Here is a 19,977-nt window from a genome sequence, read left to right as displayed (position 1 = left end):
GTCCAAATTTGCCAGTTTCAAATTGCAGTGGTAGATCCAATCCACAAATCATTCAGGCTGCTTTTCTTTTGTGGTTTTTTTAAAAGTCATGGAGACTTCCTGAATTCAAAGTAAACAGTGGTACAATAACATATCTACTGTTTAAAAATTTGGGGTCAGTAAGGTTTTTTTTAAATACTTTTATTCAGCAAAGAGGAATGCATTAAACTGATCAAAAGTGACAGTAAAAACATATCATGTAACAATTTCTATTTCAAATAAAATTGTATCAGTTTCCACAAACATGTTAGACCGCAACTGTATTCAACATTGATAAAACATTTTTTTTTAAATGCTTCTTGAGCACCAAATCAACATATTAGATTGATTTCTGAAGGATCATGTGACACTGAAAACTGGAGTAATGGCTGTTGAAAAATTCAGCTTTGACATTACAGGAATAAATTACATTTTAAAATATATTTAAACAGAAAACAGGTTAACTAATTAAACTGTTTTACTGTATTTTTGATCAAATAAATGCAAATTTCTCGAGCATAACAGACCTTTTTCAAAAGCATTTAAAAAGGTAAAAGAAAGTATGTATTTTAGTTCTGCTTTACTATTGCTGTTTCTTCAAAGTGGTTTGTTTTAGCCAAAATATATGTTGCTGCTGGGCTGATTTGTGTTTGTTCTTCTTATCCATGATATGTCAGGCTTGACAGTCTTCCCTGAGAAAACACTGACACAATGTAATCATGTACAGATGCTTCTGCTTTCCAGAGCACTTTTGTGACACTAATGTGGTCATCAACATCACCCCCTCTGTGCCTCTGGTTCTTCTACAGTCAAATCAGGAGATGACTTAACTTAGCTGAGAATATATACACACCCTTGGCTTAGCTGCTTGCGTCTGTTCTCTGTTTCTCTTCTCGACTGTTTCCATGATTTATCATCGTACACTGTATGCCAAGCAGCTAATCAGGAAGCAAAGTATTGTCTTAATTGAATGTTCTCTGAAAGCGATGTGTGTCCGGGGACTTGTGTTGGTCCTGCTCCTCTGGCTCGGCTGCACAGCTGCAGGTCACGCTGTCAGGGTGACGACAGGAAGAGCCAGTCCAGGGGAATTAGTTTCTCTCCTCGAGGTTTTTGGGGGTTAATGCTGTTTTGTTACGGTTTTGGTAGGTCGGGTTATGGGGTCCTTCAAGTACATCTGCATGATGAAATGTCATTGACAAGTGATAAAGAACAGGTTTGAATCTGTAACCTGTTGATCTAGATTTCTTTGAATGTGGTTGAACTCAACCAAAGAAGCCCGTGTTAATGTAGCATATGAAGGACAGCATATGAAAAGTAAAAGAAAAATATTATGGAAGGACACTCAGCATAAAAAAACAGCAAGATTTTAATTAATCTGATTACACAGTTGGAAGAAAACCCTGTTTGCAAACATTTCATGGCACAGCACTGCACCCTGCTGGAAACAGTCAGAAGCACAAGGGAAAGTAAAGCAAAACTACATGAATAATGTTGTACTCTAGACATTTGGCTCTGTTATTTGCAGTTGGATGAGCTTGTGGCTTTTCATAGAGCATCTGTCTTAGTATGAGAGAAATCAATGGAAATATATTACATACCATAAACTTTTTTTATTTTATTTTAGAAATTACATTTAGTTGTGCATATTTATTATAAGTATACAAGTAAAAAAAAAAATTTTAAAAAGAACTTTCAGATTTATTTTATTTGAACAAATACATATACATATTATGTTTTTTTGTTACACTTTCGAAAATACTTAACATAGGCAGATATATCTAACAGTGTAACAAATTCAATATTCAGCCCAATAGGGTCGAATGTGCAATTAAATGCAAGTATACAGTGCATTAACAAAACTGTGCATTTATACACTAAATATTCTCCAAGATAACAAAGGAACTTCTGTGAATCAATGAGCTGAATGAAACACATTATTCTGCTATTAAAACAAAAAGGTGCACTAAAACCACATCAGCGAGTGCTGGTCAGTCATTTAAACAAGGCTTTTAGGATTGAGTCAACAGAAGAGTGTTGTGCTTGGCCAGTATATTTTTCTCCAAATGTGGCTGCCAAAAGCAACGTAAAAGCTAATACTGCTCACAGAAAGGGTTTCTCTGCAGCTGAATAATAAACCACAATTCAATCATTTAATACTGCTTAATTTGGTATTCTATGCTGAATACTGACTCCACTGTTAAATATTATTCACAGTGTGAGGAGCATGTGGCACTTGTGTGCTGTGGTTCAGAGCTGCAGCTTCAATATATCATATAGACTTTCTTTAAAAACATCAAATTTCCTTCATTTACACTACATTGTACATTAAAGCCACCTATGTTAATATGACTATGCAAACACGTCAAATGTAAATTAAGTTAAAAAGTACGTATTAAAACTTTCATTCAATATGAAAGTGTTTTATAGATAAATTCTTAAACTTTATTTAATAACCTTCTAAATGTATGGAAAAGTACAAAGATGGTCTATACATACACTAAACCTGCAAGGCACAAGTTTTACTATATGAAACAATATATATACATATCGTAAATAATGTAAACATACCAATGGTGGTTCCCACCTTACCTTTTAGTTATATAAAATGAATGCATGTGCATTTGTGTGCTCATGACATTTGTGTTTTTCTGTCAGAGAATAGGACACAGCATTCGCTTTCTCTGTAGCTGAATGTCCAAATCCAGGAGAAGGCTCAAAAAGTTCCTGTTAGGATAGATTGCTCTTCGCAGTACAACTGTTTGGATGGCAGTGTGGAGAGTAAAACGCTGACACAGCATAAGGTACGCTAGAACCAGAGTGGCAGACCGACTCATTCCCATGATGCAATGAACAAGCACCTTTCCTATAGATAAAAGACACCATAACTGTCAGGAGCAGACTAATACTAAAATTGAAACTAACCACTTAATTTCCTTAAAAATAAGATATTATAATGAATTTCCGAATGAAGTTGAGTTGTTTATTAAGTTCAGAGGAAAATGAGGTATAGAGGAAATTTAGCTTTTTTTCTTGGAGTCTTTTTGTCTTAAATCACCTGCAAAAAAGACCTTTGTGTTATTTTAGTACAAAACGTAAAAATCTAAGTTCCACAATGTTGAAGGAATTGGTGGTATTGGATTGTATGTCAAATTAGTATTGATGTCATGTGTTATTTAGGATAGTAAAAGGTTGTATAAATAGTATTTAAATCAGTGTTTTAGTTTCAAAGAAGACTTCAAAATTCTCCTCAGGGCATTTAGATTGCCTTGTTTAATTTTTGCATTACATTAATATCATTGACTGTGGTCACTTACCATTCTTCTTCCTCAAGGCTTTGTGGATGAAATCAGAAGCAGGTTTAAAGTATACACTAAGATCAAATGATGAAGAGTCATCTGCTGGGATGCCATAATACACAATTGTATTGCCGTAATAACTCTGGTCCCCAATGCTGCCTTGCTTGGAATGGGCAGCATTTAAGACATGAGTGATGCCCATTTTCTTCAAAGCATTTCTATTTTGAGCAATGGCCCTATAGAAAAAGTGAAATATGTGTTATGTAATGAAACAGGGCAAACACTATGGCAGTCATTAAAAGTGATTTAGAATCCAGTTTGCTAGAAGGATGCACAGTAGGCTATACGTATGACTGAATCTTAAACAAATAAGTTACTTTGATAGAACAGCTTGTTCTCAAATCTTATTTTAATATAACAATATTATAATAAAACTAACTATAATCCACATAGACATTGCTCGCGTGCTATAAATCTTTAAATAAGCGCCATTTGCATTTAATAAGCTGCATCACCACATGATCATATAACGTTAGTAGGCTAGTACTTACACGTTTCCGATGTACAAGTTCGGCCAGACCTCGTCGACTGGATTTAGATCAAGTGTGCATGTGTCCAGAATATTCTCTAACTCCTTAATAGCCAGGAGTCCGTGTTTATTTTTCTGAGCTGTCATTCTTCAGAATTGACCCAGGTCAGATCAGTATGCCCGTGAAGATGCGTTTCTGCTGTTTTCCCCAGGCTTCAGTAGGCTATGCATAACGGGTTTGGCACGCCGTGATCCACACAAACAGGTGCTCTTTATGACGCTGTTCGGTCACACGATACCACTGAGCATCTCAGAGCTCCGCTGATGCTAGACGTCTGCGCGTACAACACATTCTGCGAGCCGCTGTGTCTGTGCCGTGCAACGGGGACCTCCTCCAGGGGGCGCCTGGTGGCTCAGAAAGTCAAAAACATCAGGTGAGTCGCATTCAAATCTTCGGATGTTTTTATCGTACTGGAAATATTTTTACGCGAAAAAATAGCCTATAATATGTTAAATATACGAATCCCAAGGCATGGTATCAGACAGCAAATGCAGATAAATTACGACGTTCGCTTACTATTATTAAATAAAATACTGTCTAGGCCAGTAATCGCAAATGTCTCTGATTGGTCCATCCTGACTAGCGCGGGGGAAAATAACAGGCACCACACACGTGTTTGTACTACATCGTCATCGGTTTAAACCTAATATTAACATTGAAAACTTTAATAGTCACTGAACTGACAATATACTTTAAAGCATTCACATTTGTTAATTATTATTTACACACTTCGTACCCCGGCTATTTAGGACAAATACTATATATTTCGTGTTCATTTCCATTCTAGCTTATTCCATTTCTGTGGCAGGACATTGTGGTCTGTTCCACAAATTAAGTTTAAAGATGATTCATCCGATGACGAGAGAACAGGACAATAAGAGACAATTGTGTTGCGTGAACATCACTGAACATTTGGAGTATTGTACTGCATAGTGGAACAAAGAGGCAAACAGAGTAACAGTGTTTGCTTTTCAGCTTGGTTTGAATACATTTGCATAGGCTTACTTCAGTTCAGTTCAAGATTTATGTCCTTAATCACTTTCGGTCAACTTCAGTTTTGATCAATCATATAAAAGATATACAGACTGTGAGGTTTAATTTGTGCTCAGTGTTGTGAGGTATTCAGGAAATAAATAGGCTACTGTTTATTAATGATCAAATAATAATAAAACAAATAAATAATTCATTTATTAGTTAAATGAAAAATGAACATTTACAGATCCCCAAATGACCCCTTTATTGACCATATATAGTACAAGTATTGCTTTGGAATTCTTACATATTAAATTAAATTTAACAGAAGTATGACATGACACAAAGCTGTTATTATAAATAAGAGGAAATGTTTATAATCATGTTAATGATAGCTGTTGATCAGCAGTAGGCCTACTGTTCAAATGTTATTAGATGCTATTTTTAATTTACAGATTTCTGGATTGCATACTTGTTTTAAAAAATTACTTTGACTGCGCCTTGTTGTTTAATTCATTGTTGAGAGTTATCAACTGCTTCAGAAATCCTCGGTTTGGATAGATCCATCTTCTTTCTTTCACTTTCAAGATTGCAATATATCATTAGGTAAGCTAAGACCAGAGCAGCTGAACGGCTCACTCCCACAGCACAATGCACAAACACTTTAGCTGTTGAAAAAATATGCTTCAATACTTTATCTATTCTCTATTATTAACTGATAAATACATTTTGAAAAATCAAAAATTAAAAAGAATTTAAAAATCCTAACAAGTGTTGTTCATGTCTAAAAATGTCATGCTGTTTTTCAAAATGGAAATTATGTTTTTTACATACCATCTGTTGTGCTGAGAGCATCATGAATGTAGCGTGCTGAAGGGTAGAAAAATGGTGAAATATCAAATGTAGGCAGGTCATTTGCTGGCACAGCATAGTACTTTACGGTTGTTCCATAAAAATCATCACTTCCTTTGCAACACATTTTACCATGTGCAGCATCCAAAACATGAGTTATACCCAGTCTCCATAGGCCATATCTGTCGTGAGACATGTACCTATATATGAAAGAATGGCATAATAAAGGGTGATTCTTTTCTTTTAATCAACACCTATGAAAAAGAGAAGTCCCACATAAATGCACTTACATGTTCCCCAGAAACAAATTAGGCCACACTTCACCGACATGGTTGCAGGATAGCTGACCCCCATGTAAAATATCCTCCAGCTCTTCAATAGAGGGACTTTCAGACAAAATTCGATCCACATTCTCCATTTTCAGGAATAACAGAAGAGCAGTGGCTTTATGAGTAGGCTACATGAGTGACATTTCCAGGTGTGGCACTTCTGCATTACACTGTTTACCCCAGTAGATGTCAGTGTATGGCCATTCATTAATTCAGCAAGTATGTCCTTTCCCAATTATTGTCAAAAGCCCTATTCAGACGGGAATAGTTTTACATGGGGTCGTTAGAGAAATTTGTGTTTCACAGACGTACTTGGTGATTTTAATCCCGTCCGAAACTGCCACGTCTGTGTTTTTCTCACACAACCTCTGTAATAATTCCAGAGCAAATTACCAACTGTTTTTCAGCAAACTCAGTGATCCTCTGAGAAAACTACACCCCTCCGAATGCGAATGTCTGTGATTGCTGGTGATATTTTTTTTCCTTGTGTGTTTTGGCCAACGCGAATTACCGTATCGCGCGCATGTTTGATATATTTGCCTCCCGGGGGTGTATTCCAGAAAGCACGGTTAATTTACCGTCAGCTAAACCCTGAACTTGCTTACTCGAGGTATCTGGTTGCAAAAACGCGTCCGGGAGTAAGTTCATTTAACTCAGAGTATGTTCCTGGTTAAGACTCAAGGCATTCTCAACAGAGCGACGAATTGAAGAGTCGCTATGGAAACGGATGCTAAGAAAAAGCGCGCCATGCTGTTTCTTTCATCTTCTTTTGTTCAATGGTCGTTTACATGCTTAGCGCATATCGCCACCTAATTGATGGTTGTGCATTCATTTTTCTTTTTTTCTGTTTAATCTTTAATCCTTGAGAATATGAATTATACAAAATGCAGATGAGCTGAAGGCCACTGTCAAAGAAACCTGGGCTTTCATAGCACCTCAGCAGTGCCACAAACTGATTACCTCCATGCCACGCAGAATTGAGGCAGTAATTAAAGCAAAAGGAGCCCCTACCAAGTATTGAGTACATGTACAGTAAATTAACATTTCCAGGAGGCCTACAATTCACTAAAAAATTTTTTTATTGGTCTTATGAAGTATTCTAATTGGTTGAGATAGTGAATTGGTGGGTTTTTGTTAAATGTGAGCCAAAATCATCACAATTAAAAGAACCAAAGACTTAAACTACTTCAGTCTGTGTGCATTGAATTTATTTAATACACGACTTTCACAATTTGAGTTGAATTACTGAAATAAATTAACTTTTCCACGACATTCTAATTTATTGAGATGCACCTGTATAATGTTGTGCGCTATCTGTCATGCCCACTGAAGGCTCGTCAGTAGATCACACGTGCGCTGAAGTGGACTGCTCCGGGGCAGGTTATCTTCAGAGAGCAAGTTGCTATGGTTACTTACATACCCTGAAAGTTACCTCCGATTTTGGAACCGAAAGCTGAGGTTATCCGCTCGCTTATCCTCAAACATACCCAGGTATGTCACATAACCTGCTTTTTGGAATACCCCCTGGCAAAGAAAAAAAAACAAAAACAAAACAATAATAAATTTATAAAAAATACTAAAGTAACCACACATTAATATGGTTTTGCTATACTAGCCATTTAGGTTCACCGTGGTATTTGTAGTAAAACTGATTATACTAATGGTAATCAATCCGAATGACTTACTTATACGCAATGCACGCATACAGAGCGCGTGATCTCCAAAACGCACAGATGTACAAGCCACAGACCCTCCCACCTCTGTAATAAACACGGATATGTTAGTCCCGTCCGAATTGGTACATGAAAATCGCAGACGTCAGGTGATAAGAATCGAAACTCGAACGTAGTTTAGAAAACTAGTCTCGTCCGAATAGGGCTTTGTGTGCCGTTATGCAGTAAATTGTCAATAAACCAAAAGTGTGTGACTGTTTTTTTGCTTTCTCAAATACTGATTATTTAAAGAGTTTATGAGTGCGGGTTGTGAAGGAACAGTATCAGTGGTCAGTGTTGGGAAGGTTACTTTATTAAAGTAGTATAACTGTAAATCACTTTTTGATTACTTTTCTAAATATGCAATGTTTTCAACTGTTAATCTTTTTGAAACATGTAAACCAGGCAGGATTAACATTACAGTAGGACTCACTCAACACTGATTACTGTCAGACTTTCAGAAATCCTTCATCACTTGAATTAGGGTTATAATAATTATTTTTTTCAAGCACAGCCACCACAAAATCAGACTTACTTTGAGATTTTTCTGAGATTAAATACAGATTTAAAACCATAACAAGGTAGTTTAATAGCTATGATACTGTTTTTGAAATCAAATCTTTGCATAGCTATGACCGGAAACACTGGCATCTAACAATGGCTTGGGAAAAAACAGTTAATCTTAAAAAATAAACATACATCAACCCAAATAGGAAATAAAACAGTTACCGAATAAGCATGTGTCCTAAACTCCTGAAACATTGGTGTCTCATATTGTAAAGCAGTCAGTGCAATGTATGAAAGATATCAATTAAATCTGTATGTGGGTGTGTGTGAAAAAAAATATTCAGATGTAACCCCCATTTTCATAAGTAGCCTAACTGTAATTTAATTACACATTTTTTTCTCAGTAAACTGTAACTGATTACAATTACATTTATTACGTAATTTAGTTACATGTAACTAGTTACTCCCCAACAGTGGTTGGTCCTTTGATACTGAGAATACGCCCCTTCATTGAACGAGTCTCTTCTGTGTTGAGTCTGAACGAGATTCAGGGCGGAACTTCGCTGAACGAGGAGTTCATAAACAAACTGAATGAACTGAAGTGTCGTTTCTGAACGAACTAAAGGAAAGATTGACCTAAATTGAGTGATTCTAGTGAATCGATTCATTGGAATGAATCAAATCCCGCTCCACTATTGGTTGCAATCTGTCAGAACGCTACACACTCAGCACTAACTGCGCCTGCGCCAGTCTTTCCTCAGCCGAGCACGCGCCTTCCGTGTCCAAACGCTCGCGCTTCGAGTTTTCCCGCAACATCCTCGAGAAGTTAGTAACGAGAGACCCGAGCGACCGTTGATTGAGGCGCGACAAACGTCCTTCTTAACACCACGAGCAGCGTCCACTGGCCTGCGGGTGTGCTGTGGTTTGTTTAATCGGTTTTATCGAAACAGTTTTGGTTGGCTAAGCTGTAAAACACACCCCTCCCGTGAGGAGTAGACTGAGCTCAGACAGGAGTTTGATCATCAGCATCCACTCCGCATTTTTACGGTGTGCTAGCTACCTATCCGCCTCCACCCTTATGGATTTTACTGTATCGTAGTTTTTTTTAAACGACACATTTGAATACGCGATGCTTGTTTGACTAGGAAGCTGTATTTTTTAATAGACGGGTGAGGTAAATACAGACGATCACACACATGTAGCCGTTGTGAAGCTAGCTGAGGAAGTGGACTGTTACTTTCCCATCCCTGTTTGGTGGAAGGAGTCGCTCGGCTTGATGATTCACTATTATGGAGACGCGAAATGCCACATAAAGGTTGATCTCTGCCTCTTCCAGAGAGACTAATATCTTCGCCATCATTTACAGGATTAACGTTACTTGGCGCTGTCTGCAACTGTATAGTTAAATGAGTTAGCTGGGGATCGATCATTCACAGCTAGCCCATTAGTCAACTCCCCAAGTGATTCGTTTAGTACAGTATTAAGTTTATGTCTTGTCAGTCTTTTTGTTTTTTTCACCGATAGTCATTTAGATTGCGTTTAGAAAATGTCCTTTTTCAATTTTCGGAAGATATTTAAGCTGGGCACGGAGAAGAAGAAGAAACAATACGAGCACGTTCACAGAGACAGCAACCCAGAGGAGGTTTGGGAGATCGTGGGAGAACTTGGGGATGGAGCCTTTGGGAAAGTCTACAAGGTAAATATCAACCAGTAGGTGATTGTGTCACCTGGGTGTATTTTTTATTTCTTCCTAGCTCTACTGATTAATCTTAAAGGTACACATTCAAAATTATTTATTTACCTTTATGTCTTTACTCTTTACAAACATTTATGGCTTTGTTTTTAATCTGTGGAACACATAAGGAGATGTTGTGAAGGACTGACAGCACCAGTCTCCATTCAATTGCATCTCTTTCCATACAATGAAAGTGAATGGTGACTGGGAGTCATTTTGACTGACATCTAATGTAGTGTTCCATTAGATTTCAATTGAATGGTGAACCCCAGCATTAACTGATTCCAGGTCTGTTCTTATGGTAACAAATTTCTTTATTTCGGCCTGTTTCTTGCACATTGTGGTGCATATCATCAGACTGACAAAATGAGACCTGAAAGGTCATTTGAGTTCAGAGATACAATTATACACATTTAAAGGGATTGTTTACCCAAAAATGAAAATTCACAAAAGAAGATATTTTGAAGAATGTTGGTAACTAGTGGAAAAAATAATATGGAAGTCAATGGGGACCACACATTGGGCCTCATTCATGAAACACAAGCGGACCGAATTTTTGTGTCAAACGTTCGTAAAGCTGTTCTGACGTAAACTTTCAAATTCATGAAAATGTTTGTATTTTCAAAATGTTAGTTGGTACGAAAGAAATTTACACCTGCTCCCTACCACGTGTAAATGGTGCGTAAAACGTTCTGTTCATTTTGGCAAACTGATGACACTGAATTTTAATGCCCTGCCATTATAATATTTTACAAGTTTTTTTATTTTATTTTTTGTAGCTGAGAGTTGATAAACTGTTTAACTTTTTGTAAAATGCAGCACAGCACATGTCACTGTAGGTGCATCACGCCATATCGGAATTCCCGTAATTACGAGATTCCAACTTGTAAAAAGCGTTCACGTCCTCGTAGAACTCGTAATTACAACTTGTGAACTGGGAGTTTTCTGAGAGCTACGACTTGTACCACGTGACCGCTGTACCATCTGACCACCACAGGCTCTGTTTAGGCGTTGATAGTGTTGCCATAGAAAAGCATAATTCCGAGTCTGAGGACGTGAACAGCTCCGAGTAGAACGTCACGTGCTGTCATCTCGAAATTACGGTAATTATGATATTGCGTGAATGCGGCATGTCACTGTCACTTTTTACCCAGCTGTCCAATCAATGGAGGAGGGGCGGGACAAATACTACACCGACCAATCATCCTACTTGTACAACAACTGAATAACAATAGAGAAGTTAATATTGCTGGTTACTGCATTTTTATATTCAGTAATATTCTTCAAAATGAGATACTAGTAATTAGGGCTGCACGATATATCGTTTCAGCATCGATGTGCACATCCGCTATAGTCACATCGCAGGTTGTGCGATGTTTAGTATATGATAGTTATATTTATACTAGGGCTGGTAATTTAACGCGTTAATTAGATTAATTAATTAATTACGGTGAAAAATAACGCGTTAAAATTAATAACGCATTTAATGCACTTGCCCCGCCCCAGACCTATGTGTGTCATCTGACATTTCATACAGTCGATTGATGACAAATATGAGGCAGGGCAGGGCAACAACTCACTGTGTGATGGAGCCTAGAGAACGTAGTTAGAATGTCCAAAATGTCTAATAGAATGTCTAAAATTCAAGATATGGGGCAAAAATGCCCGTTTGAGTTTTTGTCTCATATTTTCATCATATAGTTAAGCAATATCACACAAGCAATAGGCTAAGTGCATGTATGACATCAAAGGCCCACAAGATCGATTCAAAAGCATAAGGAGCTGTTTGCTCTTGCGGTACTTTGATGTCACACACCGATCGGTCTGATGGTGATGATCCGCTTCAAGTCGAACAAGCCTAATGATTCAATGGACCATTCATAAAGAACTATTTACTTCACTCAGCTGGCTAAAAACGCTTTGGTGGACACACATTATTGAATATTTATTGTTAGGCATATAGCCTATTAGTGTTTTTTGCATTTATGCAATATACTGGTGCAAAACCTGAGAAAGTAGACCAGAATATTCCACTGCGTTCCTGGACATGTGTAGCTATAACTCATAGCCACAGGGATTATGTTAATTGTGAATGAGTGTGCATGAGCGCCCTATTTACGAATGATTGGATTTCACACATACACATGTTTAACTATCAAATATGATGTGTACGAAGCGTTTGTAAATTCGGAGGAGAGTTTTTGGGAAGGTCCGTTTTATGCGCAAATGACTCAGAATTTACTCCTATTTACGAATGTTTCATGAATGAGGCCCATTGTTTGGTTACCAGCATTATTCAAAATATCTTCTACTGTGTTTAACAGAAGCAAGAAACTCGAACAGGTTTGGAACAACTTAAGAGTGAATAAATGAGGGCAGTAGAGAAGTGAAGGATATAACTTTATACAATGCATAAATGTTAAACCTAATGACATTCCTGTCTTAATTGAACATGAATTAGTTAGACAACAATAGAGTCAAACTTAATATTTGGCTTTGTTTTATCTCTTTACATTCTCAGATACCTAGTTCATGTACATTTTTCTGGTGTTGTAAGGACCAGTTGTAGTTGATAATTAAACCTCACACAATTCACACAATTCCTGTCATTCCCTGCTTCAGGCTTTAATCTGGTTTAGAATGTTTCCATACTGCTCCCGTTTATGGAATGCATTGTGTTTCTGACACCACAAGTTGGGTGTGTCATACTAAATATATTGTACAAATGCATCTTGAGGTATCGTTTAGTGACAGGCTCGATATGCTGTCAGATTAGTCTTTGTTGTTTAAAGACTAAGCTAATTTTATGGTTTTTATACAAAACATTTTGCTAAATATAATCAGTGTCTTCAGTTATGGACATCTTATTCCAAATTAGTGAGGAAATATGAGTCACCTTATTCTGAAATAAGTGTGGGTTAAGACATTGTCCAAAGAGGAAGTAACACTGTATGTGAATGAATGTGTGTCGATCTAGAGAGGGAATCAGCATTGTCTTCCTGCCTCAGTTTAGCAGACATGCAGTGATGCTAGTAATACTTGTGGTTTATCAGAGGTTCACTACAGTTTCCTTATTTTCTTTACTGTTTTTTTCTCCCCTTTCTTGCCTATAGTGAGATACAGTGTGCTGTGTTTTGTGTCTCCTCTTTAAAACTTTTCAAAACTATTCAAAACATAAAATTATTGCACATTCATGGTCAGTGAAAGATTCATCAGTGAATGTTATTACAAAAAGGAAAAACAATTGTTTGTCTTAGTAATCATAAATCCGAATGCAATAACACTCCCCTGAAACAACTTTCCTTGCCCAGTGACATCACTTAGGCCATGCTGGCTATTGGATATATTAAAGGGGTCATATGATGCGATTTCAAGTTTTCCTTTCTCTTTGGAGTGTTACAAGCTGTGAATAGATAAGATCCTTAAAGTTGCAAAGACTAAAGTCTCAAACCCAAAGAGATATTCTTTATAAAAGTTAAGACTGGTCCACACCCTCCTAAAACGCCTCGTTTAAACACGCCCCCACATGTCTACGTCACTGTGTGGGAAGATTTGCATAACGCCGCCCAAATGTTCACGCAAAGAAAGAAGGCGTAACTTTATTGTTACTGCCACCACCTCCGCCATGTTGTGAAGACGCTGTGTGTTTCGTTGCGAAAGCGAAACTACTTTGTTTGGCCTTTCAAAACAGGACACGACTAGAAATCAGTGGTTAAGTTGTATTTACAACACTGTTCCAGAACACTTCAACCCAAATATTAAGATGTATGCAGCGCATTTTATGGAGGACTGTTTCCTGATCCTGGGAGAGTAGACTACAATGCCGGCTGTTCAGAAGCACAGACTGTAAGTACGTTTTCATATTTAAAGAATTTGCCACTGATGATTCAAACGTGAGTTTTGAGCAGTGTAGAATAGCACTTTGTCATTTGTTTGATCACAAATGTAGACATGGTTTTATGTTTATGCAGTGCGATGCAACGTGTAAAAAGACAGTATAAGTCATTATAATCCGTAATTATGTCCCCACTGAATGCAACAAATGCCTTGTTTTTAATGGGTTTTAATGTTTTTTTTTTCTCGTCACTCCGGGGCACAGCATCACAGTATGGTAAGGGGCGTAACATTTCCGTCACATGCGTGAGGTATTCAGCCAATAACAACGCACTGGATAGCTGGCCAATCAGAGCACACCTCACTTTTCAGACTGATGAGCTTTGTAAAAATCGACACGTTTCAGAAAGGCGGGGCATAGAGGAGAAACAATAATGTACAGTATGTGGAAAATAATGTGTTTTTTGAACCTTAAACTGCATAAACACATTTCATTACTCCAAATACACCAAATAATGTTCTTTTTAGCAACATCATATGACCCCTTTAATCAATAGTCAAATAGCTATTCAGGCAGTTTTTATAGCAAACTCACATTCAACATGGCTCCATTCTGATATCTTACGCCCACCATTCAGTCATTTCCAGATGGATAAAATCAAGCCCCGTCCTACATGTTTTCCTTGACAAGTTTAGTACGTGGATTTCTGAGATTTGATTTGTTGCTAACTTAAAATAAGCATGAAATGACAATGTGCCTTATCTGTTTTTGTCAAAACATGTTATAGATCTTACTGTGAACTAGGGCTGCACGATTAATGTAATGCAATTGTCATGTGCATCTCGTCAGTAAAGCCGGTGTTCTAACAAATTATGCTATCTATCAGATTAGTCATTTTTTCTACTGTAAGGGTAGGTTTAGGGTTGAGGTAAGTGTACATGTTAATAAAGCCTCACACCTTATTAATATCATGCTGGAAGCACAATCTGATAGGTAGCACTTTTCGCTATCGAATTATGCTCCCATCTGTTTTAATGGGAAGTAGCAAAATCTGACAGGGTAGCACAAATCTTCATCACGTGCGTTCATATGGAGCGGCATTTACTACACAGAGCCGTTGTTTACTGACAAGCTACGCAATATTGTGTTCATAATCGCAGTCACTTATGTGACATGTGGCCATACTAGGAATTAGTGCTCTGCGTTTAACCTAAGTGCGAACACACACCGTGAACACACACCCGGAGCAGTGGGCAGCCATTTATGCCTGGGGAGAAGTTGGGGGTTCGGTGCCTTGCTGAAGGGCACCTCAGTCGTGGTATTGAAGGTGGAGGAGAGCGCTGTACATTCACTCAGCCCACCTACAATTGAAGGTGGAGGAGAGCGCTGTACATTCACTCAGCCCACCTACAATTCCTGCCGGACTTGAGACTCGAACTCGCAACCTTTGGGTTACGAGTCCGACTCTCTAACCATTAGGCCACGACTTCCCGATTATGAACGCGATATTGCGTAGCTTGTCAGTAAACTACGGCTCTGTGTAGTAAATGCCGCTCCATCTGAAAGCACGTGATTTACTACTAATCACAGAACCGACTTTACTGACGAGATGTGCATGACAATCGCATGCGTGCAGCCCTACTGTGAACAGTTCATTCAGGCATCTTTCTTTCTTTCTTTTTTTTTAACTCATTATGTTTAGTTAAGATGTCGTAACTGGATCTTTCAGTGAAATCAACAGACTTCTCTCTGCTGACGTAGGCAGGAATTCTCCACTCATTTAGTCTGCCTAAAGCCTGCCCCTACACAGTCCAGCTGCAATCTCAAAATCTAATCAACAACCAATGGATAAAACTTTCTTTTTGGATAATCTGTTACATAGGGATGTAACGGTATGAAAATTATTTTATCACGATTATAGTGACCAAAATGATCACGGTTATCAGTATTATCACGGTATTGTTCAAATGTGCTGGAAATGTTCAAAAAGTACTGACACACAAATCATTTCACCAAGATTGCCAATAATGTCCGGATTTTGAATGACAACATGACTGACAACAGTTTATCTAATAGCATGTTCAAATATCTAATGTAAATGTTCAAATAAAGCTTTGAAAAAGTTTCCTAAATGGTAAACCTCACAGTATTGTTCAAATGTGCTGGAAATGTTCAAAAAGTACTGACACACAAATCATTTCACCAAGATTGCCAATAATGTCCGGATTTTGAATGACAACATGACTGACAACAGTTTATCTAATAGCATGTTCAAATATCTAATGTAAATGTTCAAATAAAGCTTTGAAAAAGTTTCCTAAATGGTAAACCTCACATTTCAGCTTTTAAATAAAGAAAAGGGTCAAGTCAAAATGATAATTAATTAATAAATGATTATATGTATTTATCTGCTCCATAAATGTGTAGAATCCACATAAGCTTGTTTTTCATCGACCGGTCAAAATTTACAGCAGGGCATGCTAATTCGGTCCGTTTTGTGATCTACACACCTTTCTCTTTTTAAGACTAAAACAAAAGATGGATTCATTGTTATTCTTAATTAAAAAGCATAACAACAATAAAACGGTAAAATACAATGACAAACTAGCTTATAAAACGTTTATTAACAAAAACGAATAAGACGAGGCATGGCATACACCACATGCTGTATTATATACAGACTAATAAATTACTGAACGTGTAGCAAACACTGAGGAATCAAATAAATAAAAAAGAGAGCCTCCATAGCATAACGTGAGGTAAACAGCAAAGATAACAAGCTTTTCAAAATGAAAACAAAAAGAAAAGTAAAACTAAACTTGCTGTCTGTGACAGTGCTTGCATATTTTTGTCCCACAAGAATACCAACATGTTCACCTTTGGTTTAAGAAGCGGTCTTTTACTTTACTTTAGCATGAAACCCATCCATCGTTTCCTCAATATTCGCGTAATTTTTGCTGCATGGAGCTTTGCGCTCCTGACGCGGTGAGTATAAACCAGGCTCTACACTCTAAGCGCTGTGCAGTTCAAACGAGTAGCGCGGTTTCGTTATGCTTTTTCTTTTGCCGTCTGATGTTTCTCACATGAAACAGAAATGCAGCGCTTATGAGTTAAACAATGCGGTGGTCGCGCCAGTGCGACCGCACACAAAATTGTTGCACCGGCAGAAAAAATTTACGCAAAATTTGGTCACACACACGGTTATAGTGATAATTAAAATAGGAAACGGTAATACTAACCGTGGGGTATTTTATCGTCAAACCGGTAATCGTTACATCCCTACTGTTACAATTGTGCACATCACAGTATGTAAGATAAGATGTGTCGCTACTTTGTTATATTGTGAATTTGAAGGGGTGGTTGATTGAGATTTCACTTTTTTTAACGTTAGTTAGTGTGTAATGTTGCTGTTTGAGCGTAAACAATATCTGCAAAGTTACAAAGCTGAAAGTTAAATGCAAACGGAGATATCGTCTTTTAAAATTCTGGCAGTTTAATGCCTACAAAAACGGCTGGTAGGGACTACAAGAAGGTACTTCCCGGGTTCGTGACGTAACAAACCCAGATAAACTCCGCCCTCGGGAAAAGGCAGCAAAGGGGGCGAGGCTATGCTGCGCTGCTTTAGTGAAGAGGAAGAGAAAACTAGAGGTGCACGTAAAAATCTATTCATATATGAATCGCGATTCTGTCTGGGTTTTGACACAAATTTCATGATTCGATTCTCATTCACAAGCTTTCGATTACCGATTCGATTCAATATCGATTATTTTGGATATATATATCAGGTACAGTACATGCCAAATTTTCGCAAGAAAAAAAAATCTCTCAACTAATGCTGTAAAATATACATGAGAGTCAGTTGGTTGGCTACTACATTATTATAAATTTGAAGGTTAAAATTAATGAAGTTTTTACAATAATAAAGTTACAGTTACATAATATTTCTACTTCAGTTCATTTTTTTTAAATATAAACATTTAAATGGTGGCTGTCATAAAAACTGGATGGATTTATTCAAACATAAATTAAACATTGAAGAACAGTAAAAAAATATATAAGGAATATGTTATATGGTGCATTGATTAAGCAAAATGTCCCTCTCTGTTTATTTTTCTATATGACTAATGAGTTTATGGTCACCAAATATGTTTTTTTTTCTGAGGTAAATGTGACATTACGTGACATTGTTTACAAGCCATTATATTGACGTCTTTGTGTGCCTGAAACACTGATTGAGCGATTACATGAGACAGGATGGATTGTAAAGTTGTACTCATTCTTTTAACTTACCTTCGGCTGTTTAGTCATGTTTATGTTGTGCTGAAACTGGTATTAATGTGGAGGAGATGATCAGTTCACGTGCGCTATAGCGATCTGTCACTCCACATTAAACAGCGCCAAAATGTCATTTATTGTTTAAATACTGCAATACAATGGACAGAATTTGAAATCTGAGACTTTGTTTCATATTAACAGTACCAAAGCACAACGCTTATTGCGATTTATTGGATGGGAAGTACCCTTCAACGTTCAGTCCATTAACTGAAAACAGGCTAGAATAATCGATTCTTGGGATTTAAGAATCGATGTCGTTCCGTAAAAATGAGAATCGATTAATATTGAGATATCAATATTTTTTACTAGGGCTGAACGATTAATTGCATTTGTGATAATATCGCGATATGAAAAAAACTTGATTTTTCAATCGCAGAGGCTGCGATTACACTCGGTCACCTGACACGCGAGAATAAAGAGTTGTGTTCGAAGATCAATCGTGTATGACATCAAAGTACGGCTAGAGAAAGCATGGAGACGTTCACTCTCTCTTATAGCTCTCGCAGTACTTTGATGACACACACCCATCGTTCTAAGCAGCACTGCTTCAAGTCGAGCGCGGGCCATCAGCAGAAAAAGAAAATAAATTTTGTCGTGTCGTGTCGCGCTGCCCCGCGCCGCATCCAGTGTAGACAGCGTCACTGATTATAATGGGTTCTACTGTATTTTGCCACTCGCGTCCGGTGTAGACACGGTGTTTAATGTCGTTGGTGAGGAGAAAAGCCTGTGTGTTCTATGCCTTAGCGGACAGCATGAAACCCACAAAAAATAAATAAATAACAGAGAGAGAATAATAATAATAACAGTTATTCTCTCTATGCTATGTTATGTATGATCACAGGAATAAAGTACATTTTAAAATCTATTCAAATAGAAAGCAATTTTAAATAGTAAAAATATTCTACTGTTTTTGCTGTACTTTGGATCAAATAAATTCAGCCTTGAGCAGAAGAGAATTCTTAAAAAAAAACATAAAAAATCTTTAACTTTAAATGCAGTTCTCATGTTTATTCAACGAAGTCGCAAATAAATCAATGTATGGGAAACACTGGTAATTTATATCGAAATATCGGAAATGTTTAAAAATCATTTCACCGTTTAATTATATTGCGATACATATTGATATTGAATTATTGTCCAGCCCTAGTTTCAAGTGATGCAGGTGTTTTTTCCCTGTAGGTTTTTTTTATTAAAAAAGCATTAATTTTTCATAATGTTTAGTGAAATTATTTGGTAGTCTGAGGTGGAATGGAGATTTTTTTTATAAGTTTAAAGGGGGGGCGTGACCAAAAAAGTTTATATTTCTGCAATCTACTTTAGTTTGTGTGATTTGTTACTGACTTTCACATTAAAGTTTACACCAGGATTATTTGTGAGTGCTTTATGTTGTCATAATTATTACATGCTTACAAGGTTGGAAGTTCAACAAATCAGTCAATATACTGTGATTGTAGTTGTTAAATAAAAATGTCATTCATATCAATTCATGCATCACCTAATTTCATCGTAACATATAGGCCTTGCCTACAGAAAAAAAAAAAATTCGCAATTAGATTATTTTCCAAAATCGTTCAGCCCTATTTTTTACCCATTTTTTACTCATATTTTTTGCCCTACTTCTAAATATTCTAATGGATTCACAAGTTCAAAATCAATATTCTAAAGCAGCGGTTCTTAATACTGTTCTTCGCGTCCCCCTGCTCTGCACATGCTTTGCATCTCTCTCTCGCGCTCTCTCTCTCTCTCTCTCTCTCTCTCTCTCTCTCTCTCCTTCTCCTCCTCTTCTCTCTCCCTCC

General features: G+C 37.2%; 2 protein-coding genes across 3 annotated transcripts in view; one reads left to right on the top strand and one right to left on the bottom strand.

The window, feature by feature from the left end:
• Positions 1 to 536: 536 nt before the first annotated feature.
• On the bottom strand, positions 537 to 5,902 carry LOC107601871 (dual specificity protein phosphatase 13-like). The gene is made up of 6 exons (XM_016294202.1): positions 5,861 to 5,902; positions 5,711 to 5,746; positions 3,866 to 4,248; positions 3,333 to 3,550; positions 2,608 to 2,881; positions 537 to 1,192 (listed from the first exon to the last, which is right to left on the bottom strand). The coding sequence occupies exons 3-5, from the start codon at positions 3,988 to 3,990 to the stop codon at positions 2,670 to 2,672; spliced, it is 555 nt and encodes a 184-aa protein (XP_016149688.1). The 5' UTR covers positions 3,991 to 4,248; positions 5,711 to 5,746; positions 5,861 to 5,902; the 3' UTR covers positions 537 to 1,192; positions 2,608 to 2,669.
• Positions 5,903 to 9,108: 3,206 nt separating this feature from the next.
• Positions 9,109 to 19,977, top strand: part of LOC107601868 (STE20-like serine/threonine-protein kinase) — a 55,654-nt gene continuing 44,785 nt past the window's right edge. Inside the window, exons 1-2 of one of the 2 annotated variants that reach the window (XM_016294200.1) lie at positions 9,109 to 9,591; positions 9,847 to 9,972. In XM_016294200.1, the coding sequence (XP_016149686.1) occupies positions 9,553 to 9,591; positions 9,847 to 9,972 (165 nt within the window). In that variant the 5' untranslated portion in view covers positions 9,109 to 9,552. The remainder of the gene's footprint in view (positions 9,592 to 9,846; positions 9,973 to 19,977) is intronic. The other variant, XM_016294201.1, reaches the window with a different exon arrangement.

The sequence above is a fragment of the Sinocyclocheilus grahami genome, unplaced genomic scaffold (genome assembly GCF_001515645.1).
Source record: "Sinocyclocheilus grahami isolate Dianchi unplaced genomic scaffold, SAMN03320097.WGS_v1.1 scaffold313.1, whole genome shotgun sequence".
NCBI lineage: Eukaryota > Metazoa > Chordata > Actinopteri > Cypriniformes > Cyprinidae > Sinocyclocheilus > Sinocyclocheilus grahami.
This window is presented reverse-complemented; position numbering and strand designations above follow the sequence as displayed.